General features: G+C 40.1%; 1 protein-coding gene and 1 long non-coding RNA gene across 6 annotated transcripts in view; one reads left to right on the forward strand and one right to left on the reverse strand.

Moving 5' to 3' along the window:
• Positions 1 to 26,340, reverse strand: part of WDFY2 (WD repeat and FYVE domain containing 2) — a 200,421-nt gene that overhangs the window by 15,503 nt on the left and 158,578 nt on the right. For all 5 annotated transcript variants that reach the window (XM_032294558.1, XM_032294559.1, XM_032294562.1 and 2 more), the window contains 2 exons: positions 20,735 to 20,861; positions 49 to 154 (listed from right to left, as the gene is read on the reverse strand). In XM_032294558.1, coding sequence (XP_032150449.1) covers positions 49 to 154; positions 20,735 to 20,861 — 233 coding nt within the window. The remainder of the gene's footprint in view (positions 1 to 48; positions 155 to 20,734; positions 20,862 to 26,340) is intronic.
• LOC116562372 lies at positions 86 to 1,098 on the forward strand. The gene is made up of 2 exons (XR_004273898.1): positions 86 to 172; positions 681 to 1,098. It is a non-coding gene; the product is annotated as an uncharacterized LOC116562372 (long non-coding RNA).

The following is a 26,340-nucleotide window of genomic DNA, read 5'->3' on the forward strand; positions in this document are numbered from 1 at the left end:
GGCAGGGCCAGAACCACCGGGCCCACCCCACCCTGCTGTGCCACTTACCTCCTGCCTTTCCACGTCCATGTTCCAGACGACAATCCCACCATCCCCGCCACAGGAGATCAGCTGCCGTGTATGCTGTGCATAGGAGAGGGCCTGGACTTTGTCGCTGTGAAAGAAACCAAGGGTTACTGACTAGGAGAACAAATGCAAGGCCTTACAGCAGAAACCTCAGCAAAGTCAGCCAATGTGCACACTCACTAGCCCCAAGTGTAGATCTTAAAAACCTGATGGAACTTTCAGCATGCTAAAGGTCAGGAGAGTGTCCAGGATTTAAAATAAGTCTGAATGCTCCTTGACATGCTCAGGCCCTAAGACGAGGTAATTTGTCAGTTATAACACTTAAGGTGTTCATTTTATATTTGTTCAAGAGTCATCATTTTCCCTTTTAAGAAATTATTCTTGAAGAGTTTTGGAGGTCATCCGTCGAGACGCCCACTGGATTTACCTGACACAGCCAGGTAAACTGTGTTACCCAAGGTGTGCATCTCACAGGTGGCTTGGGACCAGCTGTGCCTGCCTTTTCTTGGCTCCCAGAGTGAATCCATAGCAGTAACAGACTTGAATGTCACAGGCTCTACATTTCTCTAGTTTTTATTCCCTCTCTCCTGATTCTGTTTTATTTTTCTTTCTAGTTTGTGCATGGCTGACAAGTTATTCCCTCTTGGCAGCAAAAATGATGGAGAATTTAGTTTTATGGTCTGAGTGATCACTAACAATGGATTTACAGAGATTCATTCTCTGTTGGGTGAGAGAAGTTTCTTGATCTTTTTTTTTTTTTTTTTTGGAGGGGGGATGTTCATCTATTTTGAGCTCAGATCAATGAAGAATTGTGTTTCTACTGGGAAGGAGAACAGCTCTTTGATATCTGGACTGGTGATTTTTTTGTGTTTCTGTTTATTCTTGATCTGTGGCTGAAGTTGAAAAACTAAAGCTATTAAGCTCTGTGTGTCTATGTGTTTATAATCCAGAAAAGCCTTCACCTCTTGCTGTATGTGGAATGCTTTCCTACTTGTTGTAGAGGGGGTCAATACATTGGATTATGATACCTTTTAAATTAAAAGAACTTATTCTGACTGATAGAGATAAACAAGTGCTTTTTAAATTGAATCCTCCTAAAATCACAGATCAAACTTCTACTATTTTGAACCTGCTAGATTTAACATAAAAATTATTTTAATAAAAACTGCTAGCCAATCAGTAATATTTTAAGAATCCAAGTTCATAAAATTAAGTTTCATTTGGCAAATGAGACTAGTAATATAGGTTTTAAAGCAGAATACAAGGGTGCATTTTATTTTATGTGGGTTTATTTCTCCTAAATTTATTCAGGATAGCTGGTCAAATGAGCTCATACATAATGTTTAAAATTATTAAAAATATAAATTTGTATTCAGCTGAATTGAATAATTATTTTGACAAACTTTTTATATGAGTAGCAATTATGTGTCGTAGCATATCAACTTAAAGATAATTTCCAAGATCTTTACGTAATAAAATGGACTAATCTTAACTTGAGCTAATCAATAATCATTGGATACCTAGATAATTTCTAAGTAAGTTAGAATACTGTGACTTTGATTATAAAGTATAATATTAAGTTTATATATGTTTGCTTATTTTTCTATGCTATAGTGAGGCTACACCTTTGGTTGAGTCAATAAATGAGTTCATTTTTTTTTTTTTACCACTTTAAGGGAATGTAAAGATACCTTATGTCACTATGGAAATTTCAGTAATGTGTGTTCATGAGTTTTGCTAGTCTGCTAAAATGATTATATGGGATGATTTTCAATTGTCCATATCCTCCCTCCTCCTAATTTTCTCTGTGAAATATAAATTAGCTTCTTTGGTTAATTATTATAATTTAAATGGGTGATTGAGATTACGCCAGAAGCAATAATGAAAAAGAAATACAATGATGTCTGCATTTTGTTTTTCAAAGAAAAACAGAGTAGTTTTGTCTCGAACTAGTGGTTCTTGAACTTTCTGGTTCTCACAATCCCTTCATACTCTTAAAACTTACTTGAGGACACCAAAGAGCTTTGGTTTAATAAGCGATAATGATTGTTATTTACTATATTTACAATTAAAACTGAGAAATTTTTAAAATATTCATTTAAAAATAGAAATGATGAATCCATTTCATTTTAACATAGGTCACGTATTCTGTAAAAAATATATATTTTCCAAAACAAAAAATTTTGGTGAGAAAAATGACATTGTTCACTATTTTTGCAAGTCTTTCTAATGTCTGACTTAATAGGAGAGCTGGATAATCATCTCTTTCTACATTTATCATAATCATAATATCGCTTATCATGTAGCTTCTGGAAAACTCCACTGTATACTTTTGAGAGAATGAGGATGAAAAGGGCAATCCTAAAATGTCAGTTTGTTCTGGGATATGTAAGAGAAAAAATGAAGGACAAAACTTGGAAAGTGAGTTTTACTTGCTTTGGCTTGTAATAGTCTAAAAAAAAGCTATAAAATGCATTACAATTTTGGCTAAGTTCCCTCAGTTTTGATGGCTTGCTTCCTTAGTTTACTGATTAATGCCTACAGTGTGAAAGGATATTCTTTATCTTATGTGGAGTTTGCCTAGCTAGCAGAAATTCTGTGTCTCATCAGAATCATTTTTAGTGCTTTATATTAACTTGATTAATGTTCTTGATTTAAAAAAGAACAAGGAGTACTCACTTGTGAAAAGAATTTTAAATTATTTAAAATTGTGTTATCATCTACATTTATTTTAAAATGTTTTAATGCTTTGAATATACAGATAACCAGGTATTGTTTCTTGAGCACCTGTGCTCCTATCTTACCCTACTTAAAATTCCCTTGATGACTTTTCAAACTGAACCCTCTATTTTGAAAAAATGAAATTTTTAGGATGTGGTTTATGCCTGAAACTCTCTGAGATTTCCCAGAGAGGTCCTGGAAAACCATAAAGATGAGAAATGTGGTGAGGCACAGTGGCTCATGCCTGTAATCCCAGCACTTTGGGAGGCTGAGGCAGAAGGACTGCTTGAGCCAAAGAGTTTGAGACCAGCCTGGGCAGCATGGCGAGACCTTGTCTCTACAAAAATAAAAAAAATTAGTCAGACATGGTGGTACACGCCTGTAGTCCCAGCTACTAGGGAGGCTGAGATCAGAGGATTGCTTGAGCCTGGAAGGTTGAGGCTGCAGTGAACTGTGATCATACCACTGCACTCTAGCATGGGTGACAGAACAAGACCTTGTCTGAAAGAAGAAAAAAATTTTTAAAAAGAAATGCTATAAATAATTGCATTTGTTTGATGTGTTACTATTTTAAGAGTATATCACAATAATTGTCAGATCAGAAGGGATGCTCAGCTTGCTCCAGATTAAGTCAGTAACAAATTTTATTAGTATTTCAGAAATTATATGTTTTATTGGAAGACTGTAGCGATTTCCCAATGTCATTATTGTCTATAATATGTTTCTACCCTTGGAGAAATACTAATCACAATTCTTAGGAAATAGTTATATAGCATATCTCAATGGGGAATTTTACTTTCCCTCATTCTGATATCATTGATCACAATTACAAATTAACCATTAAATCACTAAATCTCTGTAATCTGTAGATAATTTTGCATTATTCTCATCTTTGCCTAAGGGCTCTGCTATAAAGTAGAGTTTGTGACTTCAATAAAAGACGGCCTCAGAGTTTCATGGAAAAGAACTATTTGTACTAGGTATTTTAAAATATTGATATTTCAAAGAACCGACTCTTTGGCACAGGCCGCTGAGCTGCCATTGCTTAGAAAATTTATAAGCTGTGCCAGTGGATTCAGTCAGGATTTCCTTGCATTTCTGGACTCTTTTTAGTCTGGATGCAGATGGCTTCATGAATGTGAACTGCTAAACCAAGAACCATCAGAACAAGAATTAATTACAGTTCATTCATAGAACTGAATGAACTGAAGGGGGAAATTTTATTGTGGTTATTTGTCTGGAATACTGTTGATGCTGTTTTAATGTTCTATTTTCTGGATATGTGAGGATGCCTTTTATTTTAAAGCTATCTCTAACCCACAATTTCATAAACTCTATTTTTATAAGTTAAATCAAAACATTTAAGAAATGATATCCAGTTTTGATTGCCCAGAATTAAAAAAAAACTGTTACAGAGACTCCTTAATTTTCATGGAAACATAGTTATTTGCATCGATTCAATGAGAATCTATCTACAAGATATAATTGGGCAAATCAACTGTATAACCTGGCGTGTCATATGTGAAAATGATGCTCACTGAATCAGATATGACTAGCCACTTTAAGAACTCATGGAGCCAAGGCTTATAAAGCCTTCCCAGGAAAACTGGCCTGGTAACTGATTTGCAGGGTCCTGGCCTTACAGCTAGTAAGGAAGATACCAGGCCAAGAACCTAGCAAATGGTGGAAACTTTGAGGAATTCAACTGTTGCAAGTGTTGTAGGTGAAATATGGTAGAGTTTCTTGGGCTTGGTTTTCTAGCCTTGGTATGGCATATAATAGAGGCTTTGAGAAGTCCAGTCCTGCGGTGGCTCACACCTGTAATCCCAGCACTTTGGGAGTTTGAGACCAGCCCAACCAATGTGGAGAAACCCCATCTATACTAAAAATACAAAAATTAGCTGAGCATAGTGGCGCATGCCTGTAATCCCAGCTACTTGGGAGGCTGAAGCAAGAGAACTGCTTGAATCCAGGAGGTGGAGATTGCAGCGAGCCAAGATTGCACCATGGCACTCCAGCCTGGGTGAATCCAAGAGGCAGAGATTGCAATGAACCAAGATCGCACCACTGCACTCCAGCCTGGGTAACAGAGCAAGGCTCTGTTTCAAAAGAAAAAAAAAAAAAAGTCCAGTCCAAGATTTTTTATAAAAAGTTCCAGGCAGAAGTGAATTTTGTGGGCTTACTGTAAAATTGTTGAATAATGCGTGGCTCTGTATATACAAAGCAAATCTGAGTGCCTATCTGGTTAATTAACACTCTTTACTGTACCAATATAAACAATTAGGCCTAACCTTTTAAGACTAGCCTGTTTTTTTGTGATGAAGGGTAATCACTGAGATTATAATGATCACAGGGGCGGAGGGGGGAAGCACAGTCAGGTAAACTGAGAAAGACTTGCAACGGGCAAAAAGAGATCACTGGGTATCTTTTTAGTGGAACTTCAGGTATTGTCTAGCACACTCTTCTGGGCAGATTCTACAGGGGACTACACCTTTCAGTATCTTTACTAACCTATTCACAACTGAAAAGAATACTGGTATTATTGTAAACAAATCTTGTCCAGTGAAGACATACCTAATCCCCACACCCCACCCTGCCCATGGGAGAAGCCAGCTGTGTGTCTGCTAACAAATTCATTTTCACATTCTCCATTGCTTATACGTATGTGTCTATTCTGGATTTTCCTTTGGACTGGCTGTAACATCTTACTCTGCCAGTTAATTAATTATTAATGCCTAACATAAAATCTTTGACATGTATTCATTTTTTAAAAAGCCAGTTGGGTTTTCCCTATCTCTCCTGGTTGTTATTTCAACTTTTAAAAGTATAGAGTGCTGGGGGAGGGGGAGGTTTGGGGTGGTAGGGGGAGGATCCAAGATGGACGAATAGGAACAGCTCTGGAGTGCAGCTCCCAGTGAGAATGCAGAGGGTGAGTGATCACCGCATTTCCAAACGAGTTTTTACTGCCCACAGACCAGGAGATTCCTGGGTGGAAAAGCGCCACAAGTTTCCAGCACAGCTGTTTCAGCCAGCGCAGCAGGTCTCTGCACAAAAACTCACACAAATCTGGGTGGCCATTTCAACTGGCACCTGGAATGCCTAGGAGACAGGGTCGCCCATTAAACTGAAAAAAGGGGGCTGAAACAGGGAGCCAGGTGATCTGGCTTGGCAGGTCCCACCCCCACAAAGACCAGCAATCTGAAATGCTCTGAATTGGGAGTTTTACAGCAAGCACAGCTAGACCCGGGATGGTCCAGCTCTGTGGGGGGAAGGGTGTCCACCATTATGGAGGCAGTCCACCACTACCGAGGTAGTCCACCATTACAGAGTCAATCCGCCATTGCCGAGGCAATCTGCCATTACTCAGGCAGTGTGCCATTACTGAGGCAGATGACCATTACCGAGGCAGTTCTAACTATACCTCTATAAACAAAACCACAAGGAAGTTCACATAGCAGCTGGGCAGAGCTCACGGCATCTCATCCACGCCTCTGCTGGCAGACTGTGAATAGGCTACCTCCTCGCTGGGCAGGGCATCTCTGAAAAAAGGCAACAGCATGTCAGGAACTTACAAATAAAGCCCCATCTACCCAGGACAGAGCACCTGGGAAAAAAAGGCAGTTATGAGTTCCGCTGCAGCAGACTTAAACGATCTGCCCAGCAGCTCTGAACAGAACAACAGAGCTCACACCTTAGCACTTGTGCTCCTATAAGGGACAGACCATCTCCTAAAGCAGCTTCCTGACCCTCGTATATCCAAAGAGACACCTCATAAAGGAGAGCTCAGGCTGACATCTGGTGGGTATCCTTCTGGGACAAAAATAACAGAAGAAGAAACTGGCAGCAACCCTTACTGTTTTGCAGCCGATGCAAGTGACCCCCAGGCAAGGAGGATCTGGAGTGGACCTCCAGCAGTCCTACAGCAGAGGAGCTTGACTGTTAGAAGGAAAAATAAAAAACAGAAATAACTTCATCATCAACAAAAAGGACATCCGCTCAGAGACCCCATCTGAAAGTCACCAACTACAAAGACCACAGGTAGATAAATCCACAAAGATGAGAAGAAACCAGTACAAAAAGAATGAAAACACCCAAAGTCAGAATGCCTCTCCTCCTCCAAGGGATCACAACTCTTCACCAGCAAGGGAACAAAGCTGAATGGAGAATCAGTTTGATGAACTGACAGAAACAGGCTTCAGAAAGTTGGTAATACCAAACTTCTCTGAGCTAAAAGAACATGTTCTAACCCGATGCAAAGAAATTAAGAACATTGAAAAAAGGTTTGATGAAATGCTAACAAGAACAAACAGCTTAGAGAAGGATATAAATGAATTGATGGAGCTGAAAAACACAACACTAGAACTTCACGAAGCATATACAAGTTTCAATAGCTGAATCAACCAAGCAGAAGAAAGGATATCAGAGATTGAAGATTAACTCAATGAAATAAAATGAGAAGGCAAGATTGGAGTAAAAAGCAATGAACAAAGCCTCCAAGAAATATAGGATTATGTGAAAAGACCTAATCTGCCTTTGATAGGTGTATCTGAATGTGATAGAGATAATGAATCCAAGCTGGAAAACACTCTTCAGGATATTATCCAGGAGAACTTCCCCAACCTAGCAAGGCAGGCCAATATTCAAGTCCAGGAAATACAGAGAACATCACAAAGATATTCCTCAAGAAGAGCAACCCCAAGGCACATAATCATCAGATTCACCAGGGTTGAAATGAAGGAGAAAATGCTAAGGGCAGCCAGAGAGAAAGGTCAGGTTACCCACAAAGGGAAGCCCATCAGACTCACAGCAGATCTCTCAGCAGAAACCCTACAAGCCAGAAGAGAGTGGGGGCCAATATTCAACATCCTTAAAGAAAAGAACTTTCAACCTAGAATTTCATATCCAGCCAAACTAAGTTTCATAAGTGAAGGTGAAATAAAGTCCTTTACAAACAAGCAATTGCTCAGAGATTTCATCACCACCTGGCTTGCCTTACAAGAACTCCTGAAAGAAGCACTAAACATAGAAAGGAACAACCAGTACCAGCGACTCCAAAATCATAACAAATGGTAAAGAGCATTGATGCAGTGAAGAAACTGCGTCAACTAATGGGCAAAAGAACCAGCTAGCATCAAAATGGCAGGATCAAATTCACACATAACAATATTAACCTTAAATGTAAATGGGCTAAATACTTCAATCAAAAGATACAGACTGGCAAACTGGACAAAAAGTCAAAATCCATCAGTGTGCTGTATCCAGGAAACCCTCACATGCAAGGACACACATAGGCTCAAAATAAGGGAATGGAGGAAGATTTACAGAGCAAATGGAAAGCAAAAAAAAAAAAGCAGGAGTTGCAATCTAGTATCTGATAAAATAGACTTTAAACAAACAAAGATCAAAAGAAACAAAGAAGGACATTACATAATGGTAAAAGGATCAATGCAACAAGAAGAACTAATTCCTAAATATATCTGCACCCAATAAAGGAGCACCCAGATACATAAATCAAGTTCTTAACAACCTACAAAGAGACTTAGACTCCCAAACAATAATAGTGGGAGACTTTAACACTCCACTGTCAGTATTAGACAGATCAAGGAGACAGAAAATTAACAAGGATATCCAGGACTTGAACTCAGATCTGGACCAAGCAAACCTAACAGACACTTACAGAACTCTCCACCCCAAATGCACAGAATATACATTCTTCTGAGCACCACATCACACCTACTCTAAAATTAACCACACAATTCGAAGTAAATCACTCCTCAGCAAATGCAAAAGAATGGAAATCATAGCAAACAGTCTCTCAGACCACAGTGCAATCAAATTAGAACTTAAATTAGAATTCAGGGTTAAGAAACTAACTCAGAACCACACAATTTCATGGAAATCAAACAACCGGCTCCTGAATGTTGACTGGATAAATAATGAAATGAAGACAGAAATAAAGATGTTCTTCAATGAGAATGAAGACACAACATACCAGAATCTCTGGGACACATTTAAAGCACTGTCTAGAGGAAAATTTACAGCAGTAAATGCCCACATGAGAAGCAAGGAAAGATTGAAAATCAACACCCTATTGTCAAAATTGAAAGAGCTAGAGGAGCAAGATCAAAAAAATTCAAAAGCTAGCAGAACACAAGAAATAACTAAGATCAGAGCAGAACTGAAGGAGATAGAGACACAAAAAACCCTTCAAAAAAAAATCAATAAATCCAGGAGCTAGTTTTGTGAAAAGATCAATAAAAAATAGACCACTAGCCAGATTAATAAAAAAGAAAAGGGAAGAATCAAATAGATGTAATAAAAAATGATAAAGGGGATATCACCACAGATTCCACAGAAATACAAACTACCATTAGAGATTAGTACAAACAACTCTATGCACATAAACCAGTAAACCTGGAAGAAATGGATAAATTCCTGGACACTTGCATCCTCCCAAGCCTAAACCAGGAAGATGTCAAAACCCTGAATAGACCAATAACAAGTGCTGAAGTTGAGGCAGCAATTAAGAGCCCACCAACCACAAAAAGCCCAGGTCCAAATGGGTTCACAGCTGAATTCTACCAGACATACAAAGAGGAGCTGGTACCATTCCTTCTGAAACTTCCAAACAATCCAAAAAGAGGGAATCCTTCCCAAATCATTTTATGAGACCAACATCATCCTGATACCAAAACCCAGCAGAGACTCAGCAAGAAAAAAAAACTTCAGGCCAATATCCATGATGAACATAGATGCAAAAATCTTCAATAAAATACTGGCAACCCGACTGCAACATCACATCAAAAAGCTTATCCATCACGATCAAGTAGGCTTCATCCTGGGGATACAAGGCTGGTTCAACATATGCAAGTCTATAAATGTAATTCACCACATAAACAGAACCAAAGGCAAAAACCACATGATTATCCTAATAGAAGCACAGAAGGACTTTGACGAAATTCAACAGCCCTTTATGCTAAAAACTCTCAATAAACTAGGTGTCAACGGAACGTATCTCAAAATAATAAAAGCTATTTGCGACAAACCCATAGCCAATATCATACTGAATGGGCAAAAACTGGAGGCATTCCCTTTGAAATCTGGCACTAGACAAGGATGCCTTCTCTCACTGTTCCTATTCAATATAGTATTGGAATCAGCCAGAGCAATCAGACAAGAAAAAGAAATAAAGGGTATTCAATTAGGAAGGGAATAGATCACATTGTCTCTATTTGCAGACGACATGATTGTATATTTAGAAGACCCCATCATCTCAGCCCAAAATCTCCTGAAACTGATAAGCAACTTCAGCAAAGTCTCAGGATACAAAATCAATGTGCAAAAATCACAAGCATTCCTATACACCAATAACAGATTCAAAGAGAGCCAAATCAAGAATGAACTGGCATTCACAATTGCTATAAAGAGAATAAAATACCTAGGAATACAACTAACAAAGGATGTAAAGGACCTCTTCAAGGAGAACTACAAACCACTGCTCAAAGAAATAAGAGAGGACAGAGAGATCCAAGATGGCCAAATAGCAGCAGCTCAGGATTGCAGCTCCCAGTGAAGGCGCAGGGAGTGAGTGGACGCCAGACTTCCAGACGAATTTTTGTTGCCTACGGACCAGGAGATTCCCAATGGAGGAGCCCCACGGGGTCATTTGGCCAGCACGACTCTTTTGGCCAGCACGGCTGTTTTGCCAGCGTCCCAGCACGGCGGTTCTCAGTGCGGAGTATGCGGGACTGTGTGCCCTTTTAGTTGGTGTTTGGAGCTCTGGGAAGGCAGAGTCACCCGTTCAGCTGATTGAAAGGGGGACTGAAGCCAGGAGCCAGACCAGGAGATTCCCAGGCAGAAAAGTGCCACGAATCTCAGCACCGCTGTTTCAGCTGTTTCAGCTGGCAAGGCCACCGCATGGGAAATTGCATAGATCCCGGCGCCTTTTTGGCAGGTGACTGGGACACCTGGGAGAGAATCGACCATTCATTTAGGAAAAGAAAAAAAGGGGGCTCTGAGGTGGGGAGCCAGGTGATTGGGCTCTGCTGGTCCCACCCCCACAAAAAAACAGAAATTGGAAACGCTGACGGTTGAGAGTTTCACAGCAAACACAGCTGAACCCGGGAAGGTCCAGCTCTGTGGGGGAGGGACGTCCACCAAAGGAAAACAAAGAAACAGAAATAACATCACCACCAACAAGCTGGACATCCACTCAGAGACCCAATCTGAAAGTTAGCAATTACAAAGACGACAGGTGGATAAATCCGCAAAGATGGGAAGAAACCAGCACAAAAAGGCTGAAAACACCCTAAATCAAAATGCCTCTCCTCCTTCAGGGGATCGCAGCTCCTCATCAGCAAGGGAACAAGGCCTGATGGAGAATGAGTACGATGAATTGTCAGAATCAGGCTTCAGAAGGTGGCTAATAAGAAACTTCTGTGGGCTAAAACAACATGTTCTAACCCAATGCAAAGAAACTAAGAACGTTGGAAAAAGGTTTGACGAAATGCTAACGAGAATAAACAATTTACAGAGGAATATAAGTGAATTAATGGAGCTGAAAAACACAATATGAGAACTTCGCCAAGTATGCACAAGTTTTAACAGTTGAATTGATCAAGCAGAAGAAAGGATATCAGAGGTCGAAGACCAACTCAATGAAATAAAATGAGAAGACAAGATTAGAAAAAAAAGGGTAAAAAGGAATAAGCAAAGTCTCCAAGAAAAATGGGACGATGTGAGAAGATCTAATCTACGTTTGATAGGTGTACCTGAATGTGACGAAGAGAATGAATCCAAGTTGGAAAATATTCTTCAGGATATTATTCAGGAAAACTTTCCCAACCTAACAAGGCAGGATAATATCCAACTCCAGGTAATACAGAGAACACCACAAAGATATTCCTCAAGAAGAGCAACCCCAAGGCACATAATCCACCAGGGTTGAAATGAAGAAGAAAATGCTAAGGGTAGCCAGAGAGAAAGGTCAGGTTACCCACAAAGGGAAGAGACTCACAGCAGATCACTCAGCAGAAACCCTACAAGCCAGAAGAGAGTGGGGGCCAATATCCAACATCCTTAAAGAAAAGAACTTTCAACCCAGAATTTCATATCCAGCCAAACTAAGCTTAATAAGCAAAGGAAAAATAAAATCTTTTGTGAACAAGCAAGTACTCAGAGATTTCATCACCACCAGGCCTGCTTTACAAGAGCTTCTGAAAGAAGCACTACACATAGAAAGGAACAACCAGTATCAGCCATTCCAAAAATATACCAAAAGGTAAAAGAGCATCAACATAATGAAGAATGTACATCAACTAATGGGCAAAACAGCCAGCTAGCATCAAATGGTAGTATTAAACTCACATATATTATTATTAATCCTAAATTTAAATCGACTAAATGCCCCAATCAAAAGACACAGACAGGCAAATTGGACAAAAAGCCAAAACTCATCAGTATGCTGCATCCAGACCCATCTCACATGCAAAGATACACAAAGACTCAAAACAAAGGGATGGAGGAAGATTTACCAACCAAATGGAGAGTAAAAAAAAAGGCAGTAGTTGCAATCCTAGTCTCAGATAAAATAGACTTTAAAGCAGCAAAGATCAAAAGAGGCAAAGAAGGTCATTACATAATGGTAAAAGGATCAATGCAACAAGAAAAACGAATGATCCTAAATATATATGCACCCAATACAGGAACACCCAGATACATAAAGCAAGGTCTTAATGACTTATAAAGGGACTTAGACTCCCACACAACAATAGTGGGAGACTTTAACATCGTATTGTCAATATTAGAAAGATCAATGAGACAGAAAATTAACAAGGATATTCAGGACTTGAACTCAGACCCGGAACAGGTAAACTAAATAAACATTTATAGAACTCTCCACCCCAAATCCACAAAACATACATTCTTATCAGTACCACATCACACCTACCCTAAAAGTGACTACATAATTGGAAGTAAATCACTCCTCAGTAATTGCATAGCATTTCATGGGTTTAAATGAAATATTGGTTGGCTGCTTGTTTGTTATTTTCCTCCTTTATTCCTTCCTGTCTCCATTGTTAAGCACAATTATTGGCATAAAAGAGGTTTTCAATACCCATTTTTAGACTGCATTTTAGCCTGGGCAATAAAGCAAGACTCCTGTTCTCTCTCTTTCTCTTCCTCCTTCTTTCTCTCTTTCTTTTTTTCTCTTTTTCTCTCTTTTTTAGCAAAAAAAAAAAAAAAAGAAAGAAAGAAGAGAGGACACAAACAGACAGAAAAACATTCCATGGTCATGGTTAGGAAGAATCAATATAGTGAAAATGGCCATACTGCCCAAAGTAATTTACAGATTCAACACTATCCCCATCAAGCTACCTATGACCCTCTTAACAGAACTGGAAAAAACCATCTTAAACTTCATATGGAATCAAAAGAGAGCCCACATAGCCAAGTCAATTCTAAGCAAAAAGAACAAAGCTGGAAGCATCATGCTACCTGACTTTATACTACAAGGCTACAGTAATCAAAACAGCATGGTACTGGTACCAAAACAGAGATATAGACCAATGGAACAGAACAGAGGCCTCAGAGGCAATACCACACATCTAACCATCTGATCTGTTTTTGACAAACATGACAAAAACAAGCAATGGGGAAAGGATTCCTTGTTTAATAAATGGTGTTGGGAAAACTGGCTAGCCATAAGCAGAAAGCAGAAGCTGGACCCCTTCCTGACACCTTACACTAATTAACTCCAGATGGATTAAAGACTTAAACATGAGACCTAACACCATAAAAACCCTAGAAGAAAATCTAGGCAAAACCATTCAGGACATAGGCATAGGCAAGGACTTCATGACTAAAACATCAAAAGCATTGGCAACAAAAGCCAAAATAGACAAATGGGGTCTAATTAAACTCCAGAGCTTCTGCACAGCAAAACAAACTAACATCAGAGTGAACTGGCAACCAACAGAATGGGAAACAATTTCTGCAATCTACCCATCTGACAAAGGGGTAATATCGAGAATCTACAAAGAACTAAAACAGATTTAGAAGAAAAAAGCAAACAAACCCATTCAAAAGTGGGCAAAGGACATGAACAGATACTTTTCAAAAGAAGACATATATGAGACCAACAAACATATGAAAAAATGCTCATCATCACTGGTCATTAGAGAAATGAAAATGAAAACCACACTGAGATGCCATCTCACGCTGGTTAGAATGGCGATCATTAAAAAATCTGCAGACAACAGATGCTGGAGAGGATGTGGAGAAACAGGAACACTTTTACACTGTTCGTGGGAGTGTAAATTAGTTCAACCATTGTGGAAGATAGTGTGGCAATTCCTCACGGGCTTAGAAACAGAAATTCTATCTGACCCAGCAATCCCATTACTGGGTATATATCCAAAGGATTATAAATCATTCTATTACAAAGACACATGCACATGTGTGTTCACTGCGGCACTGTTTACAATAGCAAAGACCTGGAACCAACCCAAATGCCCATCGATGACAGACTAGACAAGGCAAATATAGCACATATACACCATGGAGTACTATGCAGCCATAAAAAACAATGAGTTCGTGTCCTTTGTATGGACATGGATGAATCTGGAAACCATCATTCTCAGCAAACTGACACAAGAACAGAAAATCAAACACTGCATGTTCTCACTCATAGGTGGGTGTTGAACAATGAGAATACATAGACACAGGGAGGGAAGCATCACACACAGGGGTCTGTTAGGGGGACTAGGGGAGGGACAGCAGGGGGTAGGGAGTTGGGGAGGGATAACATAGGGAGAAATGCCAGATATAGGTGAAGGGGATGGAGGCAGCAAACCACATTGCCATGTATGTACCTATGCAGCAATCCTGCATGTTCTGCACATGTACCCCAGAACCTAAAGTGCAATAAAATATATATATAAAATACTACTAATAATAAAAGTATAGAGTGCCACCACTGTGACACTGAAGGGCAAGAAAAATCTATCTAGTTGCACAGACTCGTAACTCTATGATTTGAATTACATTTCATTTGTTGAGGCATCTTGATACACATCAATGATCTTGTAAAACCAAAATAAGCTACATAAGGAACTTCTTTGCCATTCATAGCTGGCAGCAACATTCAGCAACAAATACATAATTTATGGGACTCCAGTACTGTTAATATTCCAACACAGAAGAGTGAAACAGTGATGAATGCTGGATTTGAAGCTTGATAATAAAGCTGCTCTGGGACTTCTTGATTTAGGGATTCAAAATGTAAACCACCTTGCAGTTAAACGCTAGGTGAGGGAACATCCCAGGTTTACAGATTAAGGGTTACGAAGAATGAAAAGATACCTTCAAACATTTATGTTTCAGCTGACATCATTGTAGCATTTATACTAGAAAGCATTTTAAAACTGATAATTATTTCATGGATGAGTGTTCCACGTACTGCACTGCAAATGCTCTTACAAGTGCACAAAGCCTCCACTTTTCACAACTACCAGGATCTGTCATCTATAAATACTACATTTAGTGGGATGGCCTCATTTCCTTTCTCACCAGTCCTAGCAGCTATATAATTCGAGGGACTAGTCCCAAATGAAAATAGAGTCCCTTTAAAAATTTTTTATTAGGAATCACAAGACGGTGGCAGCAGTGCATTAAACCAAGTGTGAGGCCCTTCTAAGAATGGGGCCTTGTGTGACTACACGGGTCGCAGGTCCATGAAGCCAGTCCTGTGTCTGATAATTAAGGGAGAGGGAAGAGAAGGCCTTATCCTCTTTAGAGAAACAGATCTTGGACACAAGCTAACAACTGCCCAACGGTCAACTTAAGGCTTTCTTTCATCCTCAAAAGTAGGAGGAACTCAAATGTATAATATTGTTCATTTCTTTGATGAAAAGCTTGTTATTTGGTGGGCATCTAATTAGTTATGCTTCTACCAGAGATCTCACTCTCCTATATGCATAAGTCTTCACCAAGGACCAGAGAAAGCTGTGAGCAATCCACACAAGTGAGGTCTCCCGGACAATATGTAGGGTCATCCCAAGCCAAAGCACTCTAAAAGGGATCTGCTTCCTCAGGGATTTCTGGGCCACTCCCAGGCTAAACCTGAACTCACAGACCCTTGTCTAGGGGCACTAGTTTGAGCACCAGCGATGCTCTGCTGTTTGGTGGCAGGGTGGACGTTTAGATTAGGCTCTCGCCCTCTGTCCACTGGCATTTCCTGAACCCACTGTATTTTAGTTCATGTTGTTCACTGTTCTGGGTAACTTCCTAATCCTGAGAACTATGAGAATCTCTTCATCTAACATCCAAACCAAGAGTGATGCCCCTTTCCCCCCACCCCCGAGGCCTCCCACTTTCCAGTAAAACTGGTGAATGGTGCCATCTGTCCATTTTCATACTTCTAGCATGGCTCCACAAAGGCAGGGCTGTTTCCTAACTCCCTTTTGTGTCCTAAGTGCCTAACACAAAGTCTGGTATGCAGCTGGAGCTCAGTAAATGTGTTGACTGAGTTATGAATATATGTTAATATTTCCACAGGAAATTCTACAGAGAGAAACAGTAGTCAAATCACAAAGTAGGTTTTCTGACTTGGAATTTTGATTAACAAGAGTAATCTTAACAACTGCCATTTACCAGGCCCGAATTCCTGGGCTGATTATTTTATATGTATTACATCATTTATATTTTTTGACAACCTTGTGAGGATTTTTCCTTCCAATTTTGTCCTTATTTTAGAGTTGAGAAAACTGAAGATCAGTGAAGCACAGTGCCTCGCCTGAGGCTACAGGCCATTGGCAGGAAGGCCAGCTCAAATATAGTCTGACCCGACTCAGAGGCCTGCACACTAACGACCACATTTTCCAGCCCTTCTGTCTTTGAGAATATTCTACCTTCTATGAAAACTCTCATAGCTGATATTTTGATCTATTATGTTTAGCTAAATAGTTAGAAATAAAAAAGACATCTCTTCCCCTCTATCCTAACAGTACCCTAGTACTACAGTGGGAAATGCTCTTAAATTGCACAGATTTGCACAGAAAGAAAGCTGTCATTCATACTGATGCTTGTGCTCCTGTCCCCTAACCCAGAAGCTGAATGCAAGAATTCTGCTCCTTTTATAATTTTCAATGCAATTTACTCAATACAAAGGGAAAAGCACAAGTTCTCTCAATGTATATTTATTTACAAGGGGCTTATTTCTTTGCCAAAAGGCTTTAAGGAGGCTTATAACAGAATTCTCATGCATGCTAAGAGTAGTAAGAGAGAAATCAAGAGCTTGGATTTTGGAAAGAGAAAGCAAATACACAGACTGTAAGTGCCAAGGGTCATGGCTGTGACCTAGCCTCGCACAAGCTGCTGAATCCAGTCTTGGTGAGGGTTCCAACATGAGGAATAGCAAAGATCTTTACTCGTGCTTTAAGTCAGGTAATATTAAATTACCATCAAGTCTTAGAGGTCTAGGAAAACATTATTAGAAAGAAAAATTATGGTCATGAAATGACAGGATTATGTAATAATTTAAAAGGGATCTAAAAAGACCAAGTACCATTATTAGCTATGACAAGGTAGGCATGTCCAGGTTTATGTTTCCGTGATAACCATCCAACTAGTAACTGATGCTTGCAAACATAACTGGTCCTGGAATCTAGAATCTTTTTTTTTTTTTTTTTTTTTTTTTTTTTTTTTTTTTTTTTTTTTTTGCCCTTCCTCCCACAGAGCACAGCACACAATCACGATCCACTTGCTACAGGGAATAAATACACCAAACTGCTTCCAATGCAGATAATATTGTATAAAAGAATACTTTCTTAGCTTTTTTCCCTTGGACTTGGAAACAGTTTCACTGTCATCAATCACTTTCTTTGGTGCTAAAGCTTTCTCTGCTTTATGGGATTTTTACACACCAAATCAAGCTAGTTATAAAAATGTCACATTTTCTGTTGCTGAAGGATGGTAAGAAGCTGCAGAACCCAGAACAGAAGACATGTGCAGCTGTCCCTCAACAGAATGGCTGGACATTTTCATACCAAGGAAAAGCAGTCTTTCCATCCTGGGGAAGCCAGTCTGCTCTCCCTAGTTCCCAGGCTCACCAATTATGCCCCCGATTTGGAACTCTGGCCACCATCTGTCACGTTGGGGGTGGAGGGAAAACCAGGAATTGTAGGAGAGCAAAGGGCAGCCGTGAGGTCTAAGCATCACCAGGCATGTTGGGGTCCATGTGTTAGTCAATGTTCACTTTAGAATACCAAGTGCCTTACTGAGGGCTGGATATATGAAAGGTGCTAATTAGCTCAATTAAGGGTTCGAGACCTAAGCTACCAGCTAGGGTCTTTGAATACAGTACCTCAAGAGTCTCTTCTAAAAATGATATCTGAGCTCTCTCTTTTATAGTGTTATTGCAAGATTAAACTGAGTCTGTGTGTTTTGAAAGCTCTTTGACAAAATATTAGGTGCTACTCAAATATGAGAATCACTGAATGCCAGCAGCTGACTTTCACGGTGAAGGAATGGTGGCTGTGAAAGTTGTTCCCTGCTGGCCTGAAAGTGGTCTCCTATTCTGCCAGATGATCCTGAAACCTTCCATGCCATCTCACTACTTCCAGCAGCTCCAGGGGCTTCTTTATCCCCACCCTGGTATTCAGACCCACTCTAACGGAGTGACACTGATTGATGCTGAGAAAGTCTACTCTCCTGTCTCTGAGATACCAGAGCCACCCCTCTCAGGGCTAAGACCTAATGACAAGGAGTCCCTCATAGAGCTCACTTTATGTATTACTAAGCTTGAATTAAATAAAGCACCAGGCAAAGGCCCTCTGCACTTCATCCTGTGTAAAGGCACTTCTGCCTAGTTGCTCCTGATCTCAGCAGCCTGCCTGCCTACCTGTACAAGTTCTAAGGGCATTATTCTATTAGCATGGACTCCAAGCAGGTTCTATTCCATTTTCTAAAAGAGCAAGTCTATACTTAGAAACTGAAAGACCTATTTGTTAAAGTTTTATTTTTCTAGGACTGACAGACTTATCTAAACTTTATATCTTTTCCTCGCTTAACAAACTATAGGTATAAGTTTCTCAGAACCACATTTTCCATTCAGGTCAAGGGCCCTTTGCACACAGTGATGCTGGTGTTAAGCCCTGCTATAGTTGATCATCTGGTGCATGAAATTGTGCAAGAGTGCTTGCAGTCTTCATTAATCACTGTGTAAAAATAAAACTAGTTAGGAGTTAAATTGAATGAGTCCAGTAAATATTAGTCATCTTCATTCAAAACCTGAATTTCACTTCTCTGAGAGAGTCCAAGTTGGCAGCAATTACCTGGCAGATTAGATGATAATAGTGTTACTCAACAGAACTGTGGTTTGGCATTTTTTTTTTTTTTTTTTTTTTTTTGGAGATGGAGTCTCGCTCTGTTGCCCAGGCTGGAGTGCAGTAGCACAATCTTGGCTCACTGCAACCTCCACCTCCTGGGTTCAAGTGATTCTCCTGCCCCAGCCTCCAGAGTAGCTGGGATGACATGCACATGCCACCACATCCAGCTAATTTTTGAATTCTTAGGAGAGATGGGGTTTTACCATGTTGGCTAGCCTGGTCTCGAACTCTTAACCTTGTGATCTGCCCACTTCGGCCTCCCAAAGTGCTGGGGTTATAGGCATGATCGTGCCTGGTGCCCCGGCTTCTTTTTTCTTCTCTCACATGGATGATGTGAACTCCTTCTACAGAACCTGGATGTGTGTCCCCTTGTCATAAAGATAAACATAAGGGAACAATTCCTCTAATGAACTGATGACAAGGTCTGAGTGGCCCCACAAGCCAGGAGTGACCCCAGACAGCTGTTCTGTTCTCCAATATGAGAAAGAAGAGCTTAGTAGCTACTTCTCTAACACCAAATTCTAAAACTAAAACAATTATTTGTATATGGGTCCTCCAAAATTTAGTTTATGTCCAACAATTGCAAATTAGATTTACTTATTTAGCAGAATATTTTGAAACTAGGGTTTCCAAGCAGATTTATAGGAAAAGCCAACATTGCTTAAAACTGGTTAGTTCATAGGAACATTACTAACATTTGTTTATGGCTGCCAAGGGCTGCTCAATATTATTTTGAAAACTTTATAAGTAAAAAACAATTCAGATGAGCACTAGAGTTGTAAAGCAGATCTAACATTCTTTTATGCAAAAAGATTAGGCTTTTCCCCCAGGGACAGCAGGGCATCTTAGGGTGTGGGCTGAGGGTCACCAGTGGTGAATTGCCTGGGAAGCTTGTCAAAGCACAGATCCACACAGCGCCAGACGGCAACCAGAATCTTAGCAGACAGGAACCGGGCAACTTTTCACAAATTCCTCATTGATTCTCTGCGCCCAGCAAAGTTTGAGAACTGCTCTAAGGAAATGCAAGTCTTTCTCTGCACTTCCTTGCAGTCCCATAAAACCTAACCCTTAAGGAAGAAGAGCCTAACATGAATCAAGGCAAGGACTCAATAAATATTTAGTCAAGTACAAAATGTACTGTGAAGGATCTTACCTCTCCTCTTTTCTGTATGCTGCCAAGGAGCTTGAAGCCACATTTGAACTCAATTATAGAAATTTTGTAAGCCTTCACAGCTTGTATTTTTAAGCTCTTTTTTTCCTCACTCTCAAATTTTTACTGTTATATTTTTCCCAGTTCTAATTTTTGCCTTTTATTTATTTGCTGCCATTATTTTATGGTTTTGTAAGCACTCTCGGATGCTCTGTGGACTCAAATGGGGTATAAGTATATAAACACAGCTTTACACAGTTATAAATCAAAGTGGCCAGTATTTGTGTTCCCACCATGTTCCTTTCCATGCTAGGATCTTGCCATAGATACTGGGCTACACTCCTTTGTTCTAGCTGTCAGCCGAGAATGTTTTTCTGAGAGTTCCTTATGAAAGCACCAGCAGCCTTACTTGTGTCCTTGGAGCTCGATGGCTGTTCCTTTTCTCCCACCGATGTCCCACATGATGACAGAGTGATCTGAACTGCCTGAGAACAACACCCGCTGGACTGGGTCCCAACAGAGAGCGGTCACCCCACCTGAGAGGACAGACACAGCCAGACATCAGTCACAAGGTAAGACTCTTACCCACCAAAGAAATGTGAATGCAGCGGAGACAGGACCTAGTGCAGTTCCTGGTACACAATAAATTTTTGTTGAAAGAACAAACAAATAAGTCCCCAAAGAGAAAAAAATTGGCTCCAAGGAAATTCCCACCCTTTAAGTGTTTTTCACCAACATTTAATGTACCATAAATTACTGTAAAGACCAAAAGAAAATTTAAATGATGATAAATTGACCTTTAAAAGGGAGACATAATTCTAAGAAGAATTAAAAATATTGCACTGTTTGGAAATATTAACCACATTTTCTTAACTGCTGCCTACCTCCCACCCCGACAATAACAGATGAGAAGAAAATAGGGCTTACAAATGCTCAATTAGATTTTTTTACTCTTGAATATCAGATTTAATTAGGCCACAATATCAGAAATTAAAATTACGTTTGCTCCTTGGGAATTTTAATTTACAGATTCCAGGCAAACTACTTATGTTCTTACATGTCAGTTTCCTCAACTGTAAAATGCAGATGACAGTAACACCACGACCACTTTGACTATTACTAAGAATGATAACATCAACCTAGACGTTACCTACTTCACAGGGTTGTAGTGAGAATCAGATCAATTACATAGGACCTCTCTAAACTGTAATGTGCAGTACAGATGTGGGTTATTAGGATTACTCTAGTGGATGGCTATAAAATATTAGAATAGATTTTCTATGGTAGTCTCCTTGTAAATCAAACCCTTATGTACTAACAATTTTTTCCACATAAGATGAGCACAAAGCCTGCAAATACTTAAAAATGTCAGAAATACTATTTTCATATTATTAAAAAATATTGTATTCTGAAAAGAACATAAAATAGCTCCTAAGTTGTTAGAATCTGACATTTTTCTTATTTAGATTATCAATTTATTCTAACGAAGGGCTATACTTTAAAAGTTTTGAGGGAAGTTTCTCTCATGCATTTGTTTCAGAAGAATACTTTCTTATTTTTCAAATGACTCTTCTTAGTAAGATTTTTTTTTAAGCTCAAAAAGGGGAGGGAAACCCCAAACTCTACTATTCTGGATTATGCTGCCTAGTGTGTTCTTAAACCTGCACCAATGCTGCTGGTATACACTCTTGCCCCTGTAAGAGTAAACACGGCTTCCCCCAGTGCATATGTGGTTAGCTACTGCCTGCAGCCCAGCCCTCACCCCCAACCACCAACATTCTCCGCAACAGCAACCAGTGATGGGTGCAGAGAGGCCACTCACTGTATTGTCTGTTAAACTGTATTGTCTGCTGAATTAATGAAGGAGCAGATGAATGCAAACATAAAGATCATTTTCTCCACTTCACACAGGCCCTTGCTTAAATGTCACCTCCTCAGAGACACCTTCCTTGACTACACTCATCACTCTCCTGCTTACTTTGTTTTTTTTTTTTTTTTTTTTTTTAATTGATTGTTTACTGCCCCAGTAGAACAGAAGCCCTAGGAGGGCTAGAGCTGTGGCTTGTTCACTACAGGATCCCTAGAACCTAGAATTCTGCCTGCCATACCTACAGCAAGCACTCAATTAGCCTGGACAAATGGGCAAATGATTTAATGATGGAGTAAGAATATGAAAGAATGCTCTTGGCTTTGTTCCTGCCGACGAAACAGACACACAACACCTATTAATGGGTTAATATTAGATTAAATGGGTTAATTAGGTTAAATAGGTTAAGATTAAATGGGTTAATATATATAAGCACACAAAACAGTTCCTGGCACACAGGAAGCATGTGCCTGGCTGACTACCACTGTTAATGTGATGCCTTCATCTACTCGACTGCTCACTTCTTTATTTCAACATGGAAATATTGAAATAGGGCTTACCATGAGCCAGTTGACAGATACCTTTAGATTTCCCTGACCAATATATACCTACACATCTAAGAACACCGCACCATGAAGAGCAGGCCCTCTGCCTTCTTTGTTGATGACTATGGGATGAGGATGGTTTATGCGGATAGAAGAGAACGTTTAGATACGGTGTTGTAAGTGTACAGGCTCTGAAACCGGAATCTAGTCTTAAATCGCAGCTCTATCTTTATTAGGTATAGGACCTTGTGCAAATTATTTAATGTCTCTGTGCCTCAGAAGTCTCATTTGTAAAACAGGGATAATTATAGTACCTAACCTACAGTTTTGTTGAGATCAAATGGGTTAATATAAATAAGCAGACAAAACAGTGCCTAGCATATGTCAGCTATGTCAGCTATGATTACAGTACAAGAGACCTCATCTATACAATCTCTGTGATAGTGTCCTTTGCTGAGTCAGCCTTAAGGCAGTGACCAGCTTGTTCTATGCTATCCCAGCCATCATGAGATCAATTAAGGCCTATCTTTGCCACATTTTATCAGGCCAGAAGGGGCCAGGGCTAGGAAGGGGAGTTCTTAGTAACACAGAGTTAGAAAGGGAAATGGATAATCTGGTTAAAGCAAGTCGGAGTATATTCATCAGACCCTCCCAGGGCTTAGAGTGGAAAAGAAAGAAGGAAAAGCTGCAAGACAAGAAAAAGTTTAGGATGGGGTGGGGAGTAAATAACTCTGGAGTCCCATGCCTGCTCTGTGTAAATGTCCTAACGATGTCATTTAAAGTTGGCTTATAAATGATAAATTACAGCATTCATTTCAAATCAGTTCAATAAACATGTACTGAGCCTCTTCTGTGTGGAGGAACTGTGCTAAGCTTAGCAGATATAGTGAAATAAGACTTAGACTCTACCCACCAAAAATGTACAACGATATGATGATGGATTACCTTTGAGAACAAGAAGAGCATGCACGCTATGTTTGATGGATCCATTCTCTTACGCGATATGTGACTGCTTCCCCTATCTGGAGTGCCTGTCCTGCCTTTTATCACCCAAGTAACTTTTCTTCCTCTTCAAGGTGCAGCTCAAATACCCTCTCCTCCAGGAAGCCTTCTCAAAACCTTCAATCCAGGTGAGGTTCCAGTCTCTGTGCATATCTCTATCGTTACAAAGACCCCACTATATTGAACTTGGTTGGATTATAAGTCTGTCCCCACAGTAGACTCTGGGTTACATATCTTTGTATTTCAGCACAGCACACAGTGACTGGTACACAGGAGGCGCTCAATAAATGTTTACTCAACTGTTCTGCTGAATTGAATGGCAGAGAGGAATGGGAGAGCAATAAGCAAGAGGCATCTAGGACAGCCTGGGGTGGGAGCTGATGGGAAGGCTGTGCAAGACACCAAGTATCAGAGATGCGGTGGGGAGAGGTGCTGATGGAAACGGCCTCTCCCTTATCTTTTCCTGCATCTCTCTGCACATAGGGCTTCCTGATGAACTAATGCTTCTGGCAGTAGAGAAACCACCTTCAGCCAGCCTGCATTCCAAGCAGTACAGACACACACCTCACACCCCAACCCACGCTGGGGGCAGAGCCCGGGCTTCAATGCTTGTGGTTTTCCAGTGTTTCTATTTTAAATGATAAAAAGCATTTGTTCCATTTCATTTGATTTCATTTCAAGTTATTCCATCTCTCTGGTCCCATTAAGTGTTTTGTTTTATGCTTCTTCCTTCTTTGGCCTCCCTAATATGACCTACAGATTAATTTTTAAATTAAATGGTTTAATTCTTAGAAATAAAGTATTTTACTTATTCTTTAGTGGGCACAGGTCTTCTATTAAGGATGATGAAAAAGTTCTGGAAATGGATAGTGGTGATGGCTGCCCAACACTGTGAATGTACTTTATGTCACTGACTTGTACAGTGCATGACTTGTACACCTAGAAGGTTGAAATGGTAAAGTTCATGTTATATGTATTTTATCAAAATAAAAAAATTGCCAAAATATTTTTAAAATAAAAGTTTTCATAATTATACAATTTATACTACTATATACCCTCATAAATATAACTGTTAGTTGCTGGCTAGTATCTCACACATGTATGTGTCTTATTTCACCTATTTTTAGATTTTTCTTAACTTTTAAGTGTTACACATTTTGCTAAGATGAACATTTTTACCCATACAACTTTGTTCACATTTCTAATTAGTTAGAAGAGAATCCCAAATGTAGAACTGAATCAGAGAGTATAAAGATTTTTAGAAATTTAATATATATTACCAAAATGCTTAGGGAACTATTTTTTTTTTTTTTTGAGACATTTACCACATACCTTGCAAAAGTGAAAGACCACGCAGAGTGTTACAAAATCAGGGTTGGAAACTGCTGGGTGTGCCTTTCCCAGAGTGTGATCTGGTAACTCAGCAGAGGGAGTGTCACACCACCCTCAAGGGTAACAGGTGCAGGCCAACATGAGGCTAAAGGAGAGGAAGAGCCTCTTGAATAAAATATCTGACCTTCTGATTCCCGCATTTTGCTCTAGGGTGAAGTGACAAGCGTTTTTGTCAAGCTAAATGCCTTCTATCTCTAGAATATATCTTCATCTGGAGATCCACGACTGTTCACCCAGCTGTCTCTTTTCTGCCACCCCAAGGACATGTTCAGTTCAAGCACAGTGCTGTTCTCTCCCAGACCTGCTCTTCCAGCAGTGCTCCGGGTTTCAGGAAATGCCATCACCAGACACACCAGCAATACATGCTACAGACAGAAGCCTTGGGAGTCACTGCTACCCCAGTTACCCAGTGCTGCTGACCCCTGCTCTCCACACAGACCTTAAATCTCCCTGCCTTGTCTCCACACATTGCTGTCCCCCAGTCCAAACAAAGTCAGCTTTCCGAGGGACTCCAGCAGTAGCCTCTGAAACAGTGTCTTCATCTGTTCTGTTCCCAGTCAATCTACCACCTACTGCTGCCACAGTGGCTTATTAAAATGCAAATCATGTCACTACTCTATTTAGACTTCATCACTGGTTTCCCACCAACCTGAGAATAATGCCTGAAGCTCCTAACACTACTTGTAAGGTCATTTGCCTTTGTGTGGTTGCTAACATTTTCCCACTCTATGCCGCTGGAATGGCCCCACCACCTAGGTAATTCCTTTCTCTCCTTAAGGTGCTATTTAAACACCACTTCTGGCCTGCACAGTGGCTCATGCCTATAATTCCAGAACTTTGGGAGGCTGAGGTGAGCACATCACTTGAGGCCAATAGTTCAAGACCAGCCTGGCCAACATAGTGAAACCCCGTTTCTACTAAAAATACAAAAATTAGCTGGGCATGGTGGCACGCGCTTGTGAATCCCAGCTACTTAGGAGGCTGAGGCAGGAGAACTGCTTGAACACAGGAGGTAGAGGTTGCAGTGGCCCAAGATTGCACCACTGCACTCCAGCCTGGGTGACAAAGCAAGACTCCATCTCAAAAAGAAAGAAAGAAAGAAGACAGGAAAGAAGGAAAGGGAAAGGGAAAGGGAAAGGGAAAGGGAAAGGGAAAGAAAAGGAGGAAGGAAGGAAGGAAGGAAGGAAGGAAGGAAGGAAGGAAGGAAGG

The sequence above is a fragment of the Sapajus apella genome, unplaced genomic scaffold, assembly GCF_009761245.1.
Source record: "Sapajus apella isolate SASKATOON/1434 unplaced genomic scaffold, GSC_monkey_1.0 scaffold32, whole genome shotgun sequence".
NCBI lineage: Eukaryota > Metazoa > Chordata > Mammalia > Primates > Cebidae > Sapajus > Sapajus apella.